Below are 22,300 nucleotides of genomic sequence, written 5' to 3'. Positions count from 1 at the left end.
CTAGAACTATGTACAGTTAAAAAGTTTACCCCAGCACTGGAGACCACTGAAATGAGTCTGCAGGGAAATCGTTATTTTGAATTTCTCCCACTGAAAGATTAGTAGAAGGTCAGAAAGCAAGTTAGTTAAGGTCCTCCTAACACTTCTCTTGGGAGAGGGGAATTTCCTGGCAAGGGAACATCATCCCAGATGGAGTGGCAGCTCCCAAGGGCAATGCTGTAACTTGGTCTTTACATCTTTTACCTTTGACTAAGACTGTGCAGTTTTCAATTAAAAAAAAAAAGAAAGGAAAAAAGAAGAGAGAGAGAGAGAGAGAGAGAGAGAGAGAGAGAGAGAGAGAGAGTTTTAAGAAGTAATCATGGTAGGTGCAGAAATCAGGAAGGTATGTTATATCAATGGAAAACAAATCTTGAAGGCACAATCCTGAAAACACTCTTTTCAAACAAGTGACTTGAATCTTTGGGTTGGAAAAAAAAAAAACAAAAAACAAAACACAAAACCAGAACGGGTCAGCAGAAACTACTATGGATAAATACACTCTGTGAAGGGCACTGACTGTATGCCGCCACGTCAGAACCTAGAACACATAGCAAACACTCACTAAATATTTGTTTAATGAATAAATATGATGTATTGGCTGAAAATAAATAAAGAAATACAGTCATTTTTTCCTTCTATTAAATGTCCTTTCTCAAGTAGGGAATCACTCAGTTTGGTTCCATGAATATTTATCTGTAGACTGCTATGTGTCAGATAACATAGCCAGCACTGCAGATACAAGATAGAAAGAGACATATTTTGTGAAGTACATCTGATATGGGAAGTCCTGCTGTATGTGTTGCTTTTATTGGTTAATGAATAAAGAAACTGCTTTGAGCCTATAGCAGGGCAGAACAGAGCTAGGTGGGAAAAACTAAACTGGATGCTGGGAGAAAGAAGGCAGAGTCAGTGAGAAGCCATGACACAAGAGATAGACTCTGGATGAAACCTTGCCCGTAAACCACAGTCACGTGGCAATATACAGATTAATAGAGATGGGTTAAATGAAGATGTAAGAGCTAGCCAATAAGAAGCTAGAGCTAATAGGCCAAACAGTGCTTTTAATTAATATAGTTTCTCTCTCTTTCTCTGTGTGTGTGTGTGTGTGTGTGTGTGTGTGTGTGTGTGTGTGTGTGTGTGTGTGTTTACGTCTGGGAAGCCGGGAATGAACAAGTGATCTCCTACTACATATGCCAGTCTTTTTTTGTAAAACTAGCCTGGGAGAAATCTGTTCTAGTTTGTTTCTCTGTTAAATAAACACGACTGAAAGCAACTTAGGGAAGCAAGGGTTTGTTTGGCTTACAGGTTCCAGCCTACCACCAAGGGTATCCAAGACAGGAACTCACAGCAGGAACCTGGAGACAGAAGACGACAGAGGAAGGTTGCTTACTAGCTTGCTCTCCAGGGCTTTCTCAGGTTGCAGCTTATATCACCTAAGATCTGCTCAGGGGTGGTAAAGTGGGCTGGACCCTCCCACATTAGTCATCAATCAGTCAATTTTCCTACAGCAGAATCTTATGAGCACAATTTTCAGTACAAGTTGTTCCCTCTTCCAAGCGACTGTAGTTCGATCCAATTGGTGAAAACTAACCAGCACAAAGTCTCCTCTATTTTGAAGGCTTGAATTCATCAATTCATTATTCAATACCTAGTTAGCATCTACTAAGTCCGAGGGAGCGTCTCACAAAACCAGAGTATTGGGGAAGGAAAACACACCTTGCAAAGGGGATGAATGGGGTGTGGGGGGTGATTCCGGAAAGAACCAGCTGTCGTCAAGTCTGTTCATTGATGCCTTAATTGGGAAGAGCATGAAAATTATGTTCTGTGCTTGTCTTAGTCAGGGTTTCTATCACTGTCAAGAGACACCATGACCATGACAACTCTTACAAAGGAAAATATTTAATCAAGGTGTTCAGAGGTTTTGGCAGGAAGCAAGGCAGCATGCAGGCAGACAGGGCGCTGGAGAAGAAGCTGAGAGTCCTTACATCTTGACCCACAGGTAACAGGAAGTGATCTGTTTTAAAGGGGTATTTATTTTGGGGGGGTAAACTTACATGCACATAAACCGTCAGGAAAAGAGCCTAGTCGCTGGAGCAGGAGCCAGAACCAAGCGCAGGAACCAAGAGGCCGAGTTGAGGCTTGCCGCTCTTCTTTTAAAGAGAAATATACCACGCCCCAGGGGGCTGGTATTTCAGCAGCTATTGGCTGACTAAGGGCTCGTGCTTCAGTGACTATTGGCTGAAGCAGCGGAAGGTACTCCCGCAGCAACTAAGCGCCTATTTTTCCCTACCCATATATACTGGGAACATAATAACAAATCCTTCAGATCAGAGAACTCTCGTTTGTCTACAAGAAATTTCATAAATTAAAGTGCCCTGGGTTCCAGGACTAGGTTGAGAATGCTAAGGGAAAGAAATCATGTCTTCTAAAGTATTATTTAGAAAGTCAGATCTCAGCATCCCAAACATCTCCAGCCTCAGATCTAAACCCAACTCTTGCCACTGTATCTTTTCACTGTATTTTGTTATCCACTGCTCCCCAGTAAACATCACTACCTTATACCAGTTTTGAGAAACATCTGGTATATAGTAGGGCTTGTGTGGTCAAGACATAAATGAACAAAAGGCAAAAATTCTGTTTTTACAAATGAGATCAATACTAGTTCATGACTTTAAAACTCTTATGTTGCATGGTTACATATCTCAGCTTCAAAGATAGTTGTGAAGGCTTAATTCATGCTCTTGTTACAGACCCAATCCACACGTGGGATGGTTGATCTGTGAGTTTCTTAGTATAAGAGAATCTGGGCATTGCTGAGAAGACCTGCTTTCAGTCTAGTTAGAAGGAAAACCATCTGAAAATTCAACTACAGGTGCACGGATGCTTCGAGGTATGAAAGGAATCTTTAGTTTGCTTAGATTTCCTGCCCTTGCATGATGAGATTTGTCATTTCCTGCATTCGAAAGTCTGTAAAGGTTTAGATTTATTCTCTAGTGAGACCAAGGCTGAAATCCTGATGAAAACCCCTACCTTCTCAATACCAAGAAATATCTTTTAAATGAGTCGCATGAGCTGTCTCAAGGTTGGTGGATTTGCGCCCCGAAACTTTGCCTCGGATCCGCGGCACCCCCAGGAGAGTTGTTGCATGACCGGCCTGAGGCTTAACTGGAAGCAGATCATGCTTAGCTTCAGTGCAGCATCCTGGGCGGGGCGGGGCGGGGCGGGGCGGGGCGGGGCGGAGCGGAGCGGGGGCCGGCCAGTTCTGAGCAGGAGGGCTGTGGTGTCCTGAGAGTGTGGTGTGCAGGATGCTCTGGGTCGGCGGTAGCGTCCTGCGCTGGGGCTTGGAATTCACCATCCGCCGCGCCCCTCAAACTGTCCCGAGTTTGCCGGGATGGGGTCCCCGGGCTGCGAGACACCGGTGTAGCTCCAGCAGCCAGAACTCCAGAGGTTCTGAGTCCCCAGGTTAGGGTAGGGAAAAGCTGGGAGGAAGAGGGCTGCGAGAGGGCGAGCCAGGGGATGGGACTGGAGGGTTCAGGTTTACGGATGCACTATGCTTCTGATCTGCCTATCGCTTTCGCTGCAGAGAAGGTTCACAGGATCCCCGCCCAGCACAAGCCTTCGCAATTCGACAAGAAAATCCTGCTGTGGACCGGGCGTTTCAAATCCATAGATGAGATCCCGCCCCTAGTACCGTAAGTGTGAATGGGGTCCTTGACTGGGTTTCGTCCCCCGGGGAGACTCGAAGCTCGGGAGGGACACAGTGTCCTATCCGTGTGCTTGCTGGCCAGGAGCAAGACAGCCGGAGGTGCACACTAACATAGTTATTTACAACACTCCCCTTATGTGGGTAAATGTCAAGATACTTGACTAGACAGTGGGAAGCTGGCGTTATAGAGTGCAGACGCTGAATGAAAACCCAGAAACATAGCAGGCAGTTCTCACCCAGCCTTGTAGGCACAGGCTCCTGAAGAACTCTGAGCAGGCTGAGCAGTGGAATACTGTGATGGTTAGCAAGAACGTGACAGGGTACAGAATTGAGGAAGAAATATTTCTGAGCATGTCTGTGAGGAATTACTAAATTAGGTTAATCGATGTGGGAAGATTTACCGGGTGGTGGTGGCGGTGGCGGTGGCGGTGGCGGTGGCGGAGGCGGTGGCGGAGGGTCGGCGGTTGTGGTCCTGAACGGAATAAAAGAGCTTGACTTTTCATTACCATTATATATCTGGCCGTCTCAGCTACAAACACCGCGCTTAACTCCATGATAGCCTACATCCTCAATCTATCCACACCACACCACGACGACAGACTGTGAACCAAAGAAAACATATTCTTAATTTGCCTTTGTCAAGGTACTTTGTTACAGCAATGACCAAAGTAATTAACATACTTAACTAGAGCCTGGAGGGTGGTGGCTGGGATGACAGAGACCTAGAGGGGCCCGCGTCAGGGTATGTTTTCTTACTGTTCCATACAAGGAAAGAGTCCTTATAGGACTTTTTGACTACTGGAGAGTAGCCATGTGGTACCAAGTTTCCTGGCCCTGGGATGCTCCGCAACTTCAGCGTGGTTGGTCTCATCCTAAACGGCTTTAAGTGAAATGGAAGTGGCAAATCGTGTGTTGGAAAAGTGCACACTCAGTAACTCATTGTGAAGCAATGAAACTTGATCTTTAAGCAATAGTTTAAAAAAAGGTGAAAATTTGAAATCAACTTAAATATATTTTCTAATATTATAAACAAATTTTATTCTTGACATATACAGACTCCAAACTGTTGAAAACATGAGTCTCAGAAAAATTTGAGGACACGTTCTACTTACCAAAATACAGTATTTTAGAGTCAAAAATGTAGAAAGAATGTAAGTAGAACAAGAAATAAAATTCCACCCTCAGTTGGTTTGAATTTTGATATCTACCATTGTAACAGATTAAGAATGTAAAGAATCTGCAATGTTGCGAGTTAATTTCCAACAGAACCGGTTTCTCTATATTGCATCATCACAGCTGAACGTGGGAAAAGATCCATTTCACAGAGACAGTTTAATTCCCCCAGGATCACCGTCAACAGAAATAACATATACAGGCACGTTTAACAACGAACAGGACACTTATAACAAGCACTGTAATTTTGAGCTCAGAGTATTTGCATATGTTTTCATTTTATTGTTTTTTTTATAATTTTTTAAAGTTTTGCTATTTAGGAGGGACATTCTATTAAGGTGTTATGCTTGCAACATAAGGGATGTTATTCTCTATGATTTTAACAGACGAATAATTAATAGAAGACCTACAGTTTTTGCACTGCACACTAATTTTGTTTACAGTGACCGTGCTTTTTCTTTTGTTTTTAATTACTAAACTAATTCTGTGTGCCAGATCACAGCTAGATAAATAAGTTTAAAATTATCAGACCTTTTAGGCTTCATGTGGAAAAAGAGCTAGCAACAAATACAATCTAATAACGTCTCCTTGGACACTAATTGAGCCTGTTTGCAACTGACGTTTTTAAGCTTAATTCTGCCTAAAGTATAACAAAAACAGGCTACTGTATTTTTTGTGACTTTTTTTTCAAATCATGAAAGAGTTAAAGTTTCCCTTTTCAAGAGAAATTTAACACATCTTTATGAATTTTTAAAAATGTAACTGCATTATAACTAATCATAAATAAACTTTCTACTAGATAAGAATGTCACTCAATATTTTCCAGAGTCAAGAACCTTATGCATATTGATAAATTGTCAGTTAATTATGATGGCAAATTAGTAAAGTTTTGTTTCAATATAAAAGTACCCAAAGTTTGACTTCCATTGTAACAGTTTTGTGAGTAGTGTTGCAAAAATCTAAAGTAATTGTACTATGTGTACTTGCATGTAGCTTGTCTTGTTGGAGAATAAGGTAGGGAGGGGCAAGAAGAAACTGAGGCTCTTGAAAGAAAATGTGGAAAGTGGTTTTAAACATAAGCTGCTCCAAATAGTTTCAATTATTTTATCCTAGTTCAGAAATAACAAGCCACTGTCAAACAATACATGCTAGTAGTTTTATCTTGATCAATTAGAAACCAAATGTTTTACACTGGTTTCATAGTGGTTACCTCTAGTTTAAGACTGAAATCTGAATAAATGTATGCTAATTTGAAATTGCTAAGACAAATGGTCTAGCATATGGTAGTCTTTTACGGCTATAGTTTGCATTTGGGGAAACAGTTGAGCTATTCGATCATTACTTAAGATCATCAAGAAGCTGGATTGCTTTAATATTAGCAAATATTAAAGTATCAACAAATATTCTAAATGATTAACAAAATGCACATTTCGTTTTAGGCCTGAAATGATAGATGTTGCCAGAAACAAAGCTCGAGTGAAAACTTGTTACATAATGATCGGGCTCACCATCATTGCCTGCTTTGCTGTGATTGTGTCTGCCAAAAGGGTGAGCAGTGGCAGTGGGCAGGGGAAGAGGTGCAGGGGCAGACCACTTGTCTATCTTCTGGAGGTCCAGGGTTCAGTCTAAGCTTATGGGGTAGGGAGAAAAGCAAGACTAGTTACAAGAAATGTTATAGGCCTTGTTATGAATTCAGGGGTTGACTTATGCTTTAAGAACAAATTCGTCTTTGGATCCTGGCTCCATCCACATGTGTATATCATAATAGATACAAATCTGTTCATAAAAATCTGGATCCAAAATTAATTAGTCAAGAGAGACAAAAGTTTTTTTTTCTGTTTGTAAAACAACAAAGAGTAGTTTAAAATCTGCATAAGAGCTCTGTTGTGTGAAAGTAAAACAGACTAGCTCACTATCTGAATCACTATTTACAAAGCGCTGGCACAGACTTAGGAGATAAGCATCCTGATCGGAAGTGACTTTTGGGGTTGAGTATGAGCTGCTCTTTGCCATCTTCCATGCACACTTCCTGTTTAATATCTATAAAGAGAAGTGGAGAGATGACCATTTCACATTCTCTGCCTCTAACCTTCCTGTCTCTGGATCCTCTGAACTATTTTATTTTATTTTATTTTACCCCGAGCAGCTTCAACAATACTGACAGATGCGCTAACAGACTCCGTCTGGGAGCTGCCTCTAGCACACTCTACCTCATTTGTCCCCTGTGGCTGGACTGGTTAGAGCTGGCTGGGCAGCCTGACCTCAGTATTCTCCCTTCTGGGGTATTTCTGCAGCTGTCATTCCTCCTTCTTTTGGAGTGGCAGCCCTTCAACAGACTTCAATGCTTGGATTTCTTTGTAAAGTTTTGTATATGCATACAATGTGATCAGAGTCACCCCCTTTACCCTCTGGAATCTTTCCTTTGAACCCCATCTTATTCCCACCTAGCCATGGCTACACCATTAGAGGAGAGAACATGACACCCTCAATTCTTTACTCCTCGAGTTTTCAAATGTCTGAGTCCCCTATCCTCAGGCAAGGACCAGGTGTCATTAACTTAGTAATGGCACGCTAACTATTGGGGATAACTTAAAATGTTCTCCTCAGAGGAGACACTTCAGAACCATACTCACTGGGCTGAATAGTCAACAGTGAACAAAGAAATCTAAACCATCTCATTTTTAGCCTATCCTAGATAATTGCTTGCCAAATTGACATTTTTCTGATTTCTAGAACTCTTTTAATAGGCACTATATCACTCCCCCTTTTTTTGAGACAGAGTTTCTCCATGTAGCCCTGGCTGTCCTGGAACTCACTCTATAGACCAAGCTGGCCCCAAACTCAAAGACTGTGATTAAAGATATGTGCTACCACTGCCTGGCATGTATTCTGCTATAAACGATGAAAACTAGGGCTTTTTGTTTGTTTTGTTTTTAAATCAAACAAATGGCCCCTGTCTTGCCAGTCTCTCAGACTGGTGAAGCTGACTCCATTCCTGACTCCTTCAGCTTCCCATTCACAGCTCAGTTCCACAGTCAAGACTCCTCATGTGCTCACTCCTTTGTGTGAGTAGTTAAAGTCCCAGCCCACAGCTGTCATGGTTAGTGTCTTCCCATATGCCCTATGGCTGAAACCATTCCCATCCAGCCTGGCATCTTTCTCCCATACCTTGCCAACACAAGCCTTGGGTTTCATTCATTCCTAGAACCTGAGGATCTCCCTTTTGGGCTTCAACGTTGGAAAATATTTCAACATATGTTTTAACCATCACACAAGTCTATTTAAACTAACAGGTGGCAGTGGATTCCTGGTATCAACTATCCAGGTGACTAGAAGTTTAGCATCTTAGGTAATTTCCACTGTAACAATGGGCCTTTTTTTGTTTTTCTTTTCTCCTCTTTTTTTTCTTCTGTCTGTCTTTCTTTCTTTCTCTCTTTCTTTCTTTTGTGGATACTATCTGTGAGAGTTACTTAAGGTACCTTTTTTCCTTTTTCACTTTACAAAGGCTTTCCCATAGAAAATTTACAACAATGTAAATTCTTTAAAAAGTCGTATTGTGTTGTGCTTTATTTTTAGGCTGTAGAACGACATGAGTCCTTAACAAGTTGGAATCTGGCAAAGAAAGCCAAGTGGCGTGAAGAAGCTGCACTGGCTGCACAGGCTAAGGCTAAATGATGCTTCAGGTGTCAAAGCACTCACTCAGAAGCCACTACTACTATTAGCAATAATAAAAGATTGATAAAATATTTGTTATGGTTTTATTTTGGTAACAAAACACCAAGATCTCTTTAATGTTGTAGTAAACATTTGCTAACACCCATTAAAAAATAGTGAACAAAAGTATAAGTGTCTTGGTAGATTTTTACACAGCAAACAGAAGGCAAATGGACACTAACCCACTCAGGCATATGACTCTGACAGGCCTTTCCCTTCTCTCCCGAATTCCTCTGCCTTGATAAAAATCACTAGATTGCTTTCCTAAATCTAACTATCAAGGTCTATTCCCTTGTTTTGCCACTTTCTCCTTCTAAGGCTGACTACCAAGGTCCAGAAATTAAAAGTCCCCATTTGGTTTATCTAACACGTCCAATTAAAACTAAATGTGTCATCCTAACATGGGGTTTTCCCCTCTGCCTTTATAAACTCTCATTTATCTATGTCCCATATCTGTCCAGAGACATTTCTTTGTCCCTCTGGGACAAATACGTCTTCCCCCTTTCCCTTGTCCCTTTCTCCTCCTCTCTAGTTCCCTATCCACTTTACCACATCTTAGACCATTCTAACACAGACCTTCCCTTTTCCTTCTCTGAAAAATTACATCTGCAAGGTCATCTGCTGCTGCTTTTTCTGCCTGAGTCAGAAAGCAGCCACTTTAACTTTTCTTCCCACTTAAAAAAGGATCTCTCTGGGAAAACTGGTGTTTGGGTGTGGTTTGTGCCAAATCTGGGGTCCTGGAGTAAGCCCCTGCTGTTCGGGGAAGGGGGTCTTCTTCAGGAGGAAGCTCCAACTGAGTGAAATCCTGAGTGAATGTATTGTTAGTATGGACACAGCCGTGACAAAGACCCCAGCCCTTGAACCCATGGGAAATTAGCAAAGCTCTTTCCCATCTGGCTGGGCTTGAAATTGGGAAAAGCTTCTTCCTCTGATCCAAGTGCCAGTGTTTACAGAGGCCTGACCAGTGTGTACAAACACTAGCAACTGCAGCTTCCTCCTCCCGGATGTTTACAGTTCCAGTCAGCCTGCCAGCAGACACCTCCTATAGAGGCTTGCTCCTCTGTGCTGTATAGAATAAACGGGGTGTGGTGGTGGTAGTAGTGCGATTCATCAGTGTGCACACTGCACCTGAATTTATTCTAGAGCGTGCCTGTCCTTTTTGCATTCCCTTGTAAGAATCAGGTTTCCAGATCCAGACTCCACGGATTACGGCGCTGGTATGCTCACTGCCCAAAATAAAATCAGCAGAACTCCAGAACTCTGCTCTCTCACAACGTGAAACGCCGAAAAGGTAACCATTGTTCTAGGTTTCTCTGTTGATTAGTTTTACTTGCTTTTGAACTTTAGATGGAATCATACAGCATGCAGCTGGTGCATGACGTTCATGCACAAAGTGTATCGCTACATTCTTCCTCGTATTGCTAACTTTCACCCATCAATGGTACCTCATGGATGTAACCCAAGTACTGTGCTGATCGACACAGTATTCCTATGAGGTCAAAGACAGCCTGGACTACAGTGTGAGACCTTGTCTCTAAACAAAGAAACAAAAACACCAATACTAATTTTCAACCCAAGGTCTCTAGTATTTGGTACCTGGATAGTCCCTTTAGTTATACTTTTCCTAGCTGACAATTAAGCAACAGATTTGAAAAGTCTACAAATTATTCCAGAATTTATTTTATTGATGAAGTATTAAAACAGCAATTATTAAAGTGATTTTAAAAATAGAAAAGGAATCAGGCAGTGGTGGTACACGCCTTTAATTCCAGCACTTGAGAGGCAGAAGCAGGTGGATTTCTGTGAGTTCGAGGCCAACCTGGTCTACAGAGTGAGTTCTAGGACAGCCAGGACTACATAGACAAATTCTGCCTCAAAATAAACAAGCAAACAAACCATTAAAAAAAAAAAAAGGAAAAAGTGTGTCAATCACCTTCAAATGTTTTAAAAATTATGTATCTTGGGGCTGGAGAGAGATAGCTCAGAGGTAAGAGCACTGGCTGTTCTTTCAGAGGTCCTGAGTTCAATTCCCAGCAACCACATGGTGGCTCACAACTAACTGAGATCTGGTGCCCTCTTCTGGCGGACAGGCATATAAGCAGGCAGAACATTTTATATATTTAAATGTATCTTGCCCTACATGCTCTTTATTCATTTACCTTTTAATCATTAGGGTTTTTTAGCTTTACAAACTGGTTTTCTTACAAAAATTATAGAATGCCTTAATAAATATGCTTGGGGGCAGCATGGCAAAAAAAATCAACCAAACAAACAAACAAAAAACCAAAAAAACCAAAAAAAAAAAAACAACAGAAACAAACCAAAACCAAAAAACACCAAACAAACAACCCTCTCAAACCTAGAAATTAAAAAATTAAAGGCAGAAACTTCAATAAATGAAACCAGATGAATCAATGTAACCAAATTATCTCAGAATAAATGAGATAAAAGACAAACAAGATGCAAGAAAAAAGTACTATAACTGCAAGTGATGCAGCAGCCTACTTTCCAGCTGTGAAGAGAACATGGTGGACTGGTGCCACTTCCTGCCAAAACGGAGGAACAAGGGTTCAATTTGAACTCTAGCATAAAACGTCAGAGAAAAATGTGAACGAGCAGTCATTTGCAAAATCAAAGGGACCTATGACTGCCCTATTTACCTTCCTACGGAGTTTAAAGATAGCCAGCTAGACAGGGAACCCCTGAAATCTGAGTTAAAAGCCAAGACAGGCAAAGCTCTGTGTCCCTATGCCAGTCATAGTAGGTAGGCGTAAGGGGACATGGTTTCAGAGGCAGCAGTTTCCTTCTGTCTTCAGATAAACTGAGCAGGTGTAGTTACTACCTCAGGCCATCAAAACAACCCCCAGAAAGGGCAAGTAAGGGAAAACAATCCTTAGAACTCACCCATGGCTGGGCCAGTCACCCTTGTAATTCACAGGCTATGGGAGATGCTCAGACCAGCACTGTCCAACAGCAAAGGTTGTCCTAACAACTATTTTACAAATGTTTAAACAAGCTTATAAAAAAAAAGAAAGAAAAATCTTTTTTTTTTTTTGCCCATGTAACTTAATTGTAGGCTGTTTCATATCTTGGCTGTTAATCAGTGCTACGATAATAACCCAAGGTGCACTTATCTTTTTGTTGTAGCAGTTTCATTGCTTTGGGATATGTACCAGAAGGGCTCAACTTCATTAGCCATCAGACATGCACACATCAAAACAAATGAAATAATATCTCCTTCATTAGAATGACTATTAGCAAACAGAAAACAAGGTAACAAATGCTGTTTAGGATGTGCAAAAGTGAGCCTGTTATATACTACTGATGGGAGTAAAATGAGTAACACCAATCTGGAGAAGTGTGCAACTTTCTAAACAACAACAACAGCAACAAAACAAAACAAAAAGCAAAACCACCACATAGGACTTGTTACTTTGCTTGACAATGTTTCCATTTCCAAAAGTCTTTTGTGAGATTTACACTACTGCGGTGATTTAAATGAGATGTCTAATGTCATTCTGGCATTTAAATACTTGGCCCCAAGTTGATTTCTGTTTAGGAAGCATAGGTGGTATGGCCTTGCTGGAGGAAGTGTGTCACTGGGGATGAATTCTGAGGCTTCAAAAGACTGGTGTTGAGGTCCCCAATCCCCCCTGGAAGTGCGAGTCTCCCCTTCTGTAAGTTGATTGGACCATGGCATTTTATCCTGGAAGTAGAAATGTGTCTAGTACAGCGACCTACTATGCTTATGCACTTAAACATCTCATTAAAATCACTGTGATAACTGACAGAACCGATTTAATATCTAGCATCCTGCTACTTGGTCTATTTTTTTAGGGGAGGCCCCCTTTTTTCTCTTTTTCTAACTAGTTTTGAATGAACTACTTTTATGTTTCTTGTTTTATAGAAATGGAAAGACTGTTAACTGATGGTTGCATCTGTTTTTATTCCATTGGGAATATACAATCTCAGCAATAATAATGAAAATAAGCACACATATAAATGCAACTGCAAAACAGTACTTTATTGTGTTTAGTAGCGTGTTAACATTTCATAATATTGCATAATGCTCAAATGTTTGTTTATTTAGTTAGGTGAGAATCTCCTCATCTCATCTCACTTTCCAATCAGGGGACAACAGCCTTTTAGAGCCCTACTATCCAGGCTAACTAATAGCATGTCACATTTCAGAAAACAACAGTGCTATGTACTGAAAGGAATAGAAGTTCATTTTATTTCACAGTATCAAATTAACCTGAATTTAGAACAGTAACAAAAATCTACAGACTTTTTAAAGTTTACTTTTTCCATACTACTCCTTAATAAAGAAGAAAAACTATTAAAAGCGGAGGTAATAAATTCTTCTTTAGGTCTGCAGCCACTGAGTCAATCTTTAACTGCAAACAGGTTTCAGGAACCAAATGAGAAGCTATTTCTGTGCCAGCAGATATACTTTAAAAACAAAAATAATCAATAAGCAAAATAAATCAAAACAAAAAATATCCTGGTTTTGGTGCTACCAATAAGTGACAAATGACACTAAAAGTTAAGAACACTAAAAATTAGGTTAGAATAACCTTTCAAATTAAAACTTACAGTAAAAACAACTAAATGAACAGTAAGAACCTAGGACAGTGCATCAAGTAGTCATAAAACAAGTAAGCATAATTGCATAGTTCAACCAGCAGAAATTCAAGTTCAAGTAAATTTAACTAAATGGACCAATTTAATTAAGTGGACTCTTTCAAGCATTTTTTTTTTTTTGGTATCTGCATGAATATCGTAAGAATTCCCCAAGACACATTTTATTTTATCTGGCACAGATACATACAGAAGTGTCACACATCTTAGAAAAGCAACCTATTAAGTTGTGTCACAAGGGACGATATTATGATGATGAAAGCAAATCTGGGGGCATTTTACATGGTGCACTTACAAAGCTATCTCTTAGTCTTGTTTCAACAGAAAAGAATTAGACCTTAAAGTGGTACCAAATGTCACACATTCAAATCTAATCAATTATGCAAGATGCAGATCCAATAAATTAAATGTGTATTTAAATATTTAAAGTAAGATCAAGTTCTGTGCTTAGAAATACATATGTCCCACTGGCATATTCTAAAATCTCCTTTGATAGATCATTCATTCTATGCATCTGCAAACATTATATATGTGTGTGTGTGTTCCCATGTATGTGTATGCATGTACACACACACACACACATACAAGTTTCTTCTGTAAGAGCTATTTTTTGGAAGATTTGGCTTAGAGATTTGTTATACTGACTACTGAGTCATCAAAGCAGGCACAGATGGCTAGGTTTGAAGTATGCTGCATCAACAAGTTCAATTAACTGATTACAAAGAACTGAATACCCTGTCACCATACATTTATAAACATCGGCACCATAAAACAGTGTTTATGTGATAAATTCACCCATCAGCTTGGTAATCTTTATATCACTACCCTGTTTCTTTGAATGTATATAATGTCAAAGGAAAATTTTTATACTTAACTCTGTAACTTCCATTATAATAAAAAGGGCACAGACACAATCTTCTACTTAATAGTATAAAAAGACCGACAGATGCAGTCAACCCTATGGATGGAAACTATTTAAACCTAGATTTCATGGTTGTAGGGTTTAAGTGTCTTGCTAAAGCTTAGATTCATAATATATAGCTTACAAAGTGTCCTACTATTTAAAAGTACTCCCATATACACATTTCTTATGCCACATGCCTCTGATTTCCAGAAGAAACATTACAAATGCTATCATAAATGAAGTATTTTACAGACTAGACTAGGAATCATATCAAAATTGTTTTAGTCCCCATCTTAAAAGAGCTATAAATTAGGTTTTACATAAGTATTCTTAAGTATATAGCTGGATATATCCATAACCTGCATATAAACTATAAATCAAAAGACCGAGTTCGACAATCCCACAACCTCTTAGAAAATTCTACCAAGCACAGTTCTATGGGCATAACACACATGTAGGTAAATAAATATAAATTTTCTATCAAAATCTTTTAGACTTTCATATTCCAAGAGACTTTTTGCTGTTAACTCATAAACACAAATTCAGACTGACCAATCTGATACAACGGTCATTTAGCACATAGTTCATAACAAGTAGCAGCATCATATGCTGTGCATTACTAAAAGGAAATATTCCTAATATGGACTTCTACACATTAAACAATCCTTAGCAGTTTTCATTAGTATCACTCATTTAGTCAATACATTAAATGCATTTAACAAAACTTAGTACATAACTTTGTCATTCAAGTACTCAAGTTCACAACTATACAAAGAATAAAATGTTTCAAAATTTTCTGAAAGCTCAGAGGAAACATAGTTTTAAGTAAGTAGCTACTTTAGACTCATCATCACCTCTGTCATGATCCTCTTTAAAGTAAAGAGTGAAAATAAACACTATTCCAAAAGGGATAGCATATCTGGATAAAATATAAAATATACTAGACTAGTAGTGTTTTATGTGAACAACACAGATATTTAAGTGTTTTATAGGTATACAATGTGATCAACACAAAAAGCTTCTCTCTTCATATCTGCCACATTTTAACCATCAGTACACTATTTCTTCTGTTTTATAAATAAATTCTGTATGTTTTCTGTTGTAGTTGTTTGAAGTATAACCTACAGCACAGTGATTTATAATCTAAAGTAATAAAGATTATCATATTCTAATTCAGCTCTTATATGACTTCGTGTTTGTGAAGCTTTTTTGCTTTTATGTTTGCTTCAAAACAGAGGTAGATTTAGTAAAGCCTGGGCATTGCCAGACTTCCTGCCAAAATGCGACTATCAATATTCACAACACTGCTATTGTGCAGTTTTCAAGAATACTTGAAAAGTTCAGAACCATTATATAACACCAAGCCCTCCTTTTCAAGCTTGAGTGAAATAATTGCATAATGAATGTATATTCACAAATAGCTATAAAAGTTCAAACAATAGAAGACAAATATAGCTACATCAAAATGAACAACCAAAACAACAAACAGGAATCTATTTAAAAAAGGTGCATCTGAATGGAAACTTTTGTTTCATTTTTGCTTTTTAAAAGTGCATCATATTTTTTCTTTTCCATATTACATAAAGATATTTCTACCAATACTGGTAATGTGGAAGAGATATCAGAAGCTAGTCATTTTAGTCAGTCACTTTCTTCACCACCCGTTTGTTAGAGCTGAAATCCTTCCATTGGTGCCTCCTGCTGCTGAAATACAAACTGTTGCTGGCTTTCATCCACTGTAGGTACAATGCTAGGATCATCATCTTCTACACCAAAATAGTGTTCAATCAGATCAAAAGCCTTTTGATAAATTTCCTGATTTTCATGACTTTGCAGAAACTCAATTTTATCCAAGCCTATCACAGAAAGAAGACATATAAGAAACAAATTATTATTAGGGCTTCAATATATATTATATGAAAATAACAAAAAATAGCATCCATTCACTTCAGAAATTTTTCAATTTATTTTTTGCACAAATCAATGAGTTTGCACTTAAGCCATGTTCTTTAAGAATGACAAGTATAGGAACCTAGGGATGTAGCTCAGTTGGTAAGAATGCTTGACTAGCACACAGGAAACCATAGATTCAAACACCATTACTGCATAAAACCAGGCAAGTGATGCACGCCTGTAATCCTAGCACTTATGAAGTATAGGCAACAGGAGCAGAAGTTCAAGATCATCTTTGACTACATAAAGAGCTCCAGGACAACCCAGGCTAATGAAATCCAGTCTTTCTAAATAAAAATACATAAATAAGTAAATACTGGGGGAAAGTACAGGGAAATACAATGTGAAGACAGAGAGACACCAGCTGGGAAGGAAGATTACAAGCTCTAGCTAGCCTGCTGCTGTGTGTTCTTGACTAAGTCAAGAAGTTCAATTATCTGCACTTGAGTTACAGAAGTCCAGTTTTAGACTAACTCCACAGACCCTTTCTAAAACAACTACGCTAAATAATGAAGAACCAAAAGAGAAACAAAGCAAATGAACAAAGTAAACCATTTTGAACTAGAGGGTTTCGGTATGAAATACATGCAAACTATATTTGAATCCATGACACTTCACAACAAAATATCATATATAGTTACAGAATGTTCCCAAAGTATAACCTATAAATGAACCTTGAGAAAAAAAAACTTCTGAAAGAGTAAGAGAAATGTGTAACATCCTATTTTATTGCTTTCAGGAAAAGAATGCTACACAGATTTGAGTTATGCTGGAATATTTTTCATTCAAAGACAAATTACTTTGGGCTAACCAGATGACTCAGCAGGTAATGGTACTTGCCATGCACAACTGGCAGCCCCCATGAAGTGGAAGGCAGAACTGACACCACAAAGCTATCCTCTGACACTCACATGTGCGCTGTGGAACTCATGTCCACAAACGTGCCCTAATAATAAAAATACGTTTTAAAGAAGACATGACATTGGATATTGAACAGTAAGGAATAAGCAAAGCAGCCACCGTCTCTGTACACAAACACAGAAAACCCACAAACTCCAGTATAATCTGGGATTAAAAAAGACTGTTCATGAGAAAATACTGATTTTAACTTTATTCTTTATGTATGTGTATGTGTGTCAGCAAGCTTGAATTTATGTGCACCATATGCATGCAGGAGCCTAAGGAGGTCTGAATCTTTGGATCACCTGGAACAGGAGGTTGTGACCTGTCCATGTGGTTACTGGAACAGAATCTGGGTCCTAAGCTAGCATAGTGTGCTGGCTGGATTTTGTCAACATGACACAACCTAAACATATCTGGGAAAGGAGAACTACAACTAAGAAAATGCCTCCATAAGATCAGGCTGTGGGCCAGCTTCTGGGCATTTTCTTAATTAGTGATTGATGGAGGAGGGCCCATCCACTGTGGGTCGTGAAAACCCTGGGCAGATGACCCTGGAATATATAAGAAAGCAGGTTGAGCAAGCCATGGAGAGCCACTGATATCTTATATATTTTGAAATAAGGTTAATATGCCTCAGGCTTCATTTAGAATCTTAAGTAAAAGCTTTAATCAGTATACAAAAAAAATGAGACTTACTAGAGAACAGTAAATATTCCTATTAATAAATCTTTTAAAATTCAATTTAGGTTCAACTCTGCTTTAAAATAAATTCCTTGTGAGTTAAATTTTTTTTCCTTTTTTCCCCCACAGACAACATTTATTTATTTGTTTGTTTGTTCGTCTGAATGTTTATTATCTACCTATCTGCTTTTTCTCTTGCCCCCTGTGTTTTCTCTGCAGAAGCTCCCCTGTATGTACTCTGACTCTAGAGGGGTTCCCAGGTCCAAGAAGAGATTCCCCAGATTGTTCCTTGGGCAGCAGAGGAGAGGGTGCCTGAACTGGCCTTGTCCCATAGCCACACTGATGAATATCTTGCTTATCACCATAGAACCTTCATCTGGCGATGGATGGAGATAGAGACAGAGACCCACATTGCCGCACTGGACTTAGCTCCCTAGGTCCAAATGAGGAGAAGAAGGAGGGAGAACATGAGCAAGGAAGTCAGGATCACGAGGGGTGCGTCCACCCACTGAGACGGTGGGACTGATCTAATGGGAGCTCACCAAGGCCAGCTGGACTGGGAGTGATGGAGCATGTGATCAAAATGGACACTCTCAATGTGGCTGGCAATGAAGGCTGACTGAGAGGCCAAGGACAATGGCACGAGGTTTTTATTCTGCTGCATGAACTGACTTTGTGGGAGTCTGGTGAGTTAAATTTCTTAAGAAGACAAAAAAAAATTGACTACGATAAGTTTGGTGGTGTACACCTCTAATCCCAGCACTTGGGAGAGAGAAGCAGGAGGCTCTCTTGATTAATCAGCTGGTCTCCACAGAAGCTCTAGGATAGCAAGGACCACATAGGCAGAAGTTGTCGCTTCTCCCCAGCTCCCACCAAAGGGGAGGGAAGGAGAAGGGAAGGAGAGAAAAATCTGATCAACAAAAATTAATTTTTGCCAGAGGGTAGTGACTGACACATACCTTTAAACCCAGCACCCAGGAGGCAGAGCCAGATGGATCTCTGTGAGTTTGGAGCCAGCCTGTTCTACAGAGTGAGTTATAGGACAGCCTGAGAAACCATCTTCAAAGAAATGTTTTCACTGAATGTCCATTAGGACAATGATTTTGTAAACTTTAAAAGAAATGAAATGAAAAAAATAGGAAATAGGAGACTGAGTCACTTGTTAAACATAAAAAAACTTCAAGAAAAATTTCATAATAAACCATAAAAAGCAGGGCTACTAAGACGGTAGTAGCTTGATGGCCAGACACTGGCTGTACCGGCCTGATGACCCAAGTTCAATCGGTAAAGTTGTCCTCTGACCTCCACAAAAATACCATGGCACATGAGCCCATGTACACACAATAAGAAGTTAAAAACTTAATTAATATGAAGAAAGTTAAATACAGATCCAAAGTACAATAGTCAATTGTGATTAGGAAATACACTAATACAAGTGAAATAGCACCTTCTTTTTAGTAACTTATTTTTACTTTATACACATTGGCATTTGACCTGCATGTATGTCTATATTAGGGAATTAGATCAGAGTTATGAGCTGATATATGGGTCCTGGGAGTTGAATTCCAGTCCTCTGAAAGAACAGCTAAGCTCTTAACCACTGAACCATCTGTCTAGACCAGAAACAGCACTTTCTATACAAAATAAGCCAAGAAATTATCATAAAAGCAACTCATTGACATCACTTTACCAAAAAAAGGAACACCAAGTTTCAGAAGCCCTTTCACACAGCCAGTGATGCTGCCAATTAAACGACCTTAGGCAAATGAAATGAGAAGATAAAACAATTTTGTGCCTACAATCCAGCATTTGCATGCCTGAAAATTCATCTGGACATAATGATTCAGGTGGACATGATGGTCCATGCTTCTAATCACAACTCCCAGAAAACTGAGGTGGACGCCAATCTGGGCTCTACAGTGAGTTCTAGGCCTGTCTCAGCTACACAGCTGACAGTATTAAAAAAAAAAAATCCCAAACCAAGCCCAAACTGCTACCAGTAAATAGAAGAAATAAAATTTCACACAAAAATATGATTATTTTGGCTTATATAAAGCACTAAACAATTTAGAAACTAATGATCAATTATAAGCATGTAGCTAAAACTGCTAAAATATTACTTAAACTATACTTACACATCTATTTGATACCTTATACATCTATTCAATCATGGAGAAATGCACAACACACACTACTTAAATCAATTTAAAGTACTGTTCAAAAAATATAAAAAGGAAGGTAGACAAGGAAAGTTAAATAGTAAAAAGAAAAGAAAACGATGAAGATGAATTGCTGCAATATGAATCATGGGCAATTATTTTCAAATATTATACTGCATTTATAATGGAAAAAAACTAACAGAATGGGGGAGGGTGGAGGTACAGAAGGGGGGGGGCTTCTTAGGGCAGATCATTATGAATTAACTATAATTACAAACGTTCAACTGCCTGCTTACCATATGCTTCTTCAATGAGAGAACAGTATGGATTGGCACTCATTCCATTCTGCTTAGACTCTTGTTCTCCAAGACGTAAAATATTTTCAAGTCCATTCAAAGCCACTTGAACTATTTTGGAGTCCATGACAGTCAAAAGGTCACAAAGTGGTTTAATGCAGCCCAAGGTTACCAAATACCTTCACCAAAATTTTAAAGAGAAATGGGGGAGGAGGGTTTAAACAGTGTAAATCATAATAAAACAAAACCAGAATGAAATGTTATATAACCAATAATAAAAGTGCTTTTATACACACTTGTTGCTGTTCTTTTTTGAGTCAGGGTCTCACTGTGTAGGCCTTTGCTAGCCTGGAACTTGCTAAGTAGATCAGGCTGGCCTTGAACTCACAGATTTGACTGGCTCTGCCTCCTGAGTGCTGGGATCACAGGGGTATGTCTCTATATCTGGCTTAAATGCCGAAAGTATTTTATTTACTTTGCAATCTGCAAACCATTTTCTCCTGTTATCCAGTTCCTTGTACTTAGCAATAATAGAATTACAAATACTACAAAATGCATACACACAGACCAGAACTTGGATGATTTTGCAGAGGAGGGTTAGGAATAGTAGGTTCCACCCATTCTTTTTTAAAAGTGAGACAGTGTGTTCTCTCTTTCCTTCCCTCCCTCATCCTTGGTTTATTTGTTGGGAAGGTACAAATGAGAAGGAAAGGAAACACCAAATTAAATCAAAAGATTTCTTACAACAGTAATCACAGCCAATGCTCTGAAACATACATTATATTTCAGAAATTCAAAGGATCGAAAGAAGAAAACAGGCTACCTGGTAAATGTTAACCAGTATTGTTCACAGAAATAGCCCATAATTGCCTAATGCATTACTATTACCTACTTTCCACTTCCTCTGATATAAATGAAACACAAAGGGCAAAAACAGGCTTTGAAGCCAGATTGCATGGTTTCATATTCTAATTCTAATTCCATTTTTAGTTAGTTATGTGCCTTTGAGCTCTCTACCCCACTTTCCCAACAGGAAGTATTTTATAGCAGTTTCTGCTCCTTTGAAAAAGGAGTGTGTGTGTGTGTGTGTGTGTGTGTGTGTGTGTGTGTGTGTTGGAGGTTGGGGGAGGCTTAGCACTTGCTGTACAACAGCTACCTGTGTTCATTCTTAGAACCCACAATGAGAAAACTGATTCTACAGATTCTGGCTTCCCCATATGAATTATCACACACACACACACACACACACACACACACACATCAGAAAAAGACGTTATGTACTCAATTTCAAAGTAACTGATCAAAACCATTTCTGAATGAATAATTATCACATACGTAAGAGGTTAAGTGAAATAAAATATATAAAGACACCTGGTGTAACCAAAATGACTTAGTTACCAGAACAATAACTGGCAAGAGTAAGAACAATTATTGTGGTATGCATGCTGAATCTAATCTGCGATTAAGACATTTTCTTCCTTTATATGTGGTTACTTTCAGTTTACCACAGTTAAAAATAACCATACTAATTGAAAAACACACAACAAAGACTTTTTTATTATTGCTTATATTTAGGACACTATATAAGGAAATATTAATAAAAATAATAAGGGAGAACAGAAAAGAGGCAGACACAGATGATATCTCTATGCAGAGATATGAAGGCTGACAGTATACATGAAGGTAATGAAAGACAATGGTCTATCAAGGCACAGTGGCACATTTATAACCCCAGCACTTGGGATCCTGGCCAAAAAAATAAGTTACAAAAAGAAAGGTGAATAATGAATTAACTGTTAGCATAATAAAGTTACAGATAATTTATTTTAAAATATTTCCCCCCCACAAACGGCACAGTGGTAAACACCTTTACTCCCAACAATCAGAAGGCAAAAGCCAACAAATCTCTTTAAGTTTAAGATCAGCCTGGTCTACACAGTAAATTTCAGACAAGACCAAATAACACAGCATGATCCTGTCTCAATATACGTACGTACCTATGTACATGCATATATGTATACTTACACACACATATATATGTGTATACATATATTTTCAAATATTGTACTGCTTTTGTGGGAAAATGTATGGCATTGAAAAAGGCATACAACAGTGAGAACTGTCTCTAAAA

General features: G+C 38.9%; 2 protein-coding genes across 6 annotated transcripts in view; one reads left to right on the top strand and one right to left on the bottom strand.

The window, feature by feature from the left end:
* Positions 1 to 3,309: 3,309 nt before the first annotated feature.
* Fam162b (family with sequence similarity 162 member B) lies at positions 3,310 to 8,664 on the top strand. Its single transcript, XM_048425395.3, has 4 exons — positions 3,310 to 3,501; positions 3,623 to 3,731; positions 6,358 to 6,466; positions 8,495 to 8,664. The coding sequence occupies exons 1-4, from the start codon at positions 3,345 to 3,347 to the stop codon at positions 8,591 to 8,593; spliced, it is 474 nt and encodes a 157-aa protein (XP_048281352.1). The 5' UTR covers positions 3,310 to 3,344; the 3' UTR covers positions 8,594 to 8,664.
* A 3,971-nt stretch (positions 8,665 to 12,635) lies between these two features.
* Kpna5 (karyopherin subunit alpha 5) overlaps positions 12,636 to 22,300 on the bottom strand; it is a 66,319-nt gene continuing 56,654 nt past the window's right edge. For all 5 annotated transcript variants that reach the window (XM_085690157.2, XM_085690162.2, XM_048425535.3 and 2 more), the window contains 2 exons: positions 20,170 to 20,348; positions 12,636 to 16,033 (listed from right to left, as the gene is read on the bottom strand). In XM_085690157.2, coding sequence (XP_085546283.1) covers positions 15,846 to 16,033; positions 20,170 to 20,348 — 367 coding nt within the window. In that variant the 3' untranslated portion in view covers positions 12,636 to 15,845. The remainder of the gene's footprint in view (positions 16,034 to 20,169; positions 20,349 to 22,300) is intronic.

This window comes from Myodes glareolus, chromosome 1, assembly GCF_982192425.1.
Source record: "Myodes glareolus chromosome 1, mMyoGla1.1, whole genome shotgun sequence".
Lineage (NCBI taxonomy): Eukaryota > Metazoa > Chordata > Mammalia > Rodentia > Cricetidae > Myodes > Myodes glareolus.
This window is presented reverse-complemented; position numbering and strand designations above follow the sequence as displayed.

Bases quoted from the DNA above. Each gene is read 5' to 3' on its own strand.
- Fam162b (XM_048425395.3), top strand. From the start codon at position 3,345: ATGCTCTGGGTCGGCGGTAGCGTCCTGCGCTGGGGCTTGGAATTCACC. The intron at 3,502-3,622 runs GTTAGGGTAGGG...CTTTCGCTGCAG, and splicing joins CAGAGGTTCTGAGTCCCCAG to AGAAGGTTCACAGGATCCCC. The intron at 6,467-8,494 runs GTGAGCAGTGGC...CTTTATTTTTAG, and splicing joins TGATTGTGTCTGCCAAAAGG to GCTGTAGAACGACATGAGTC.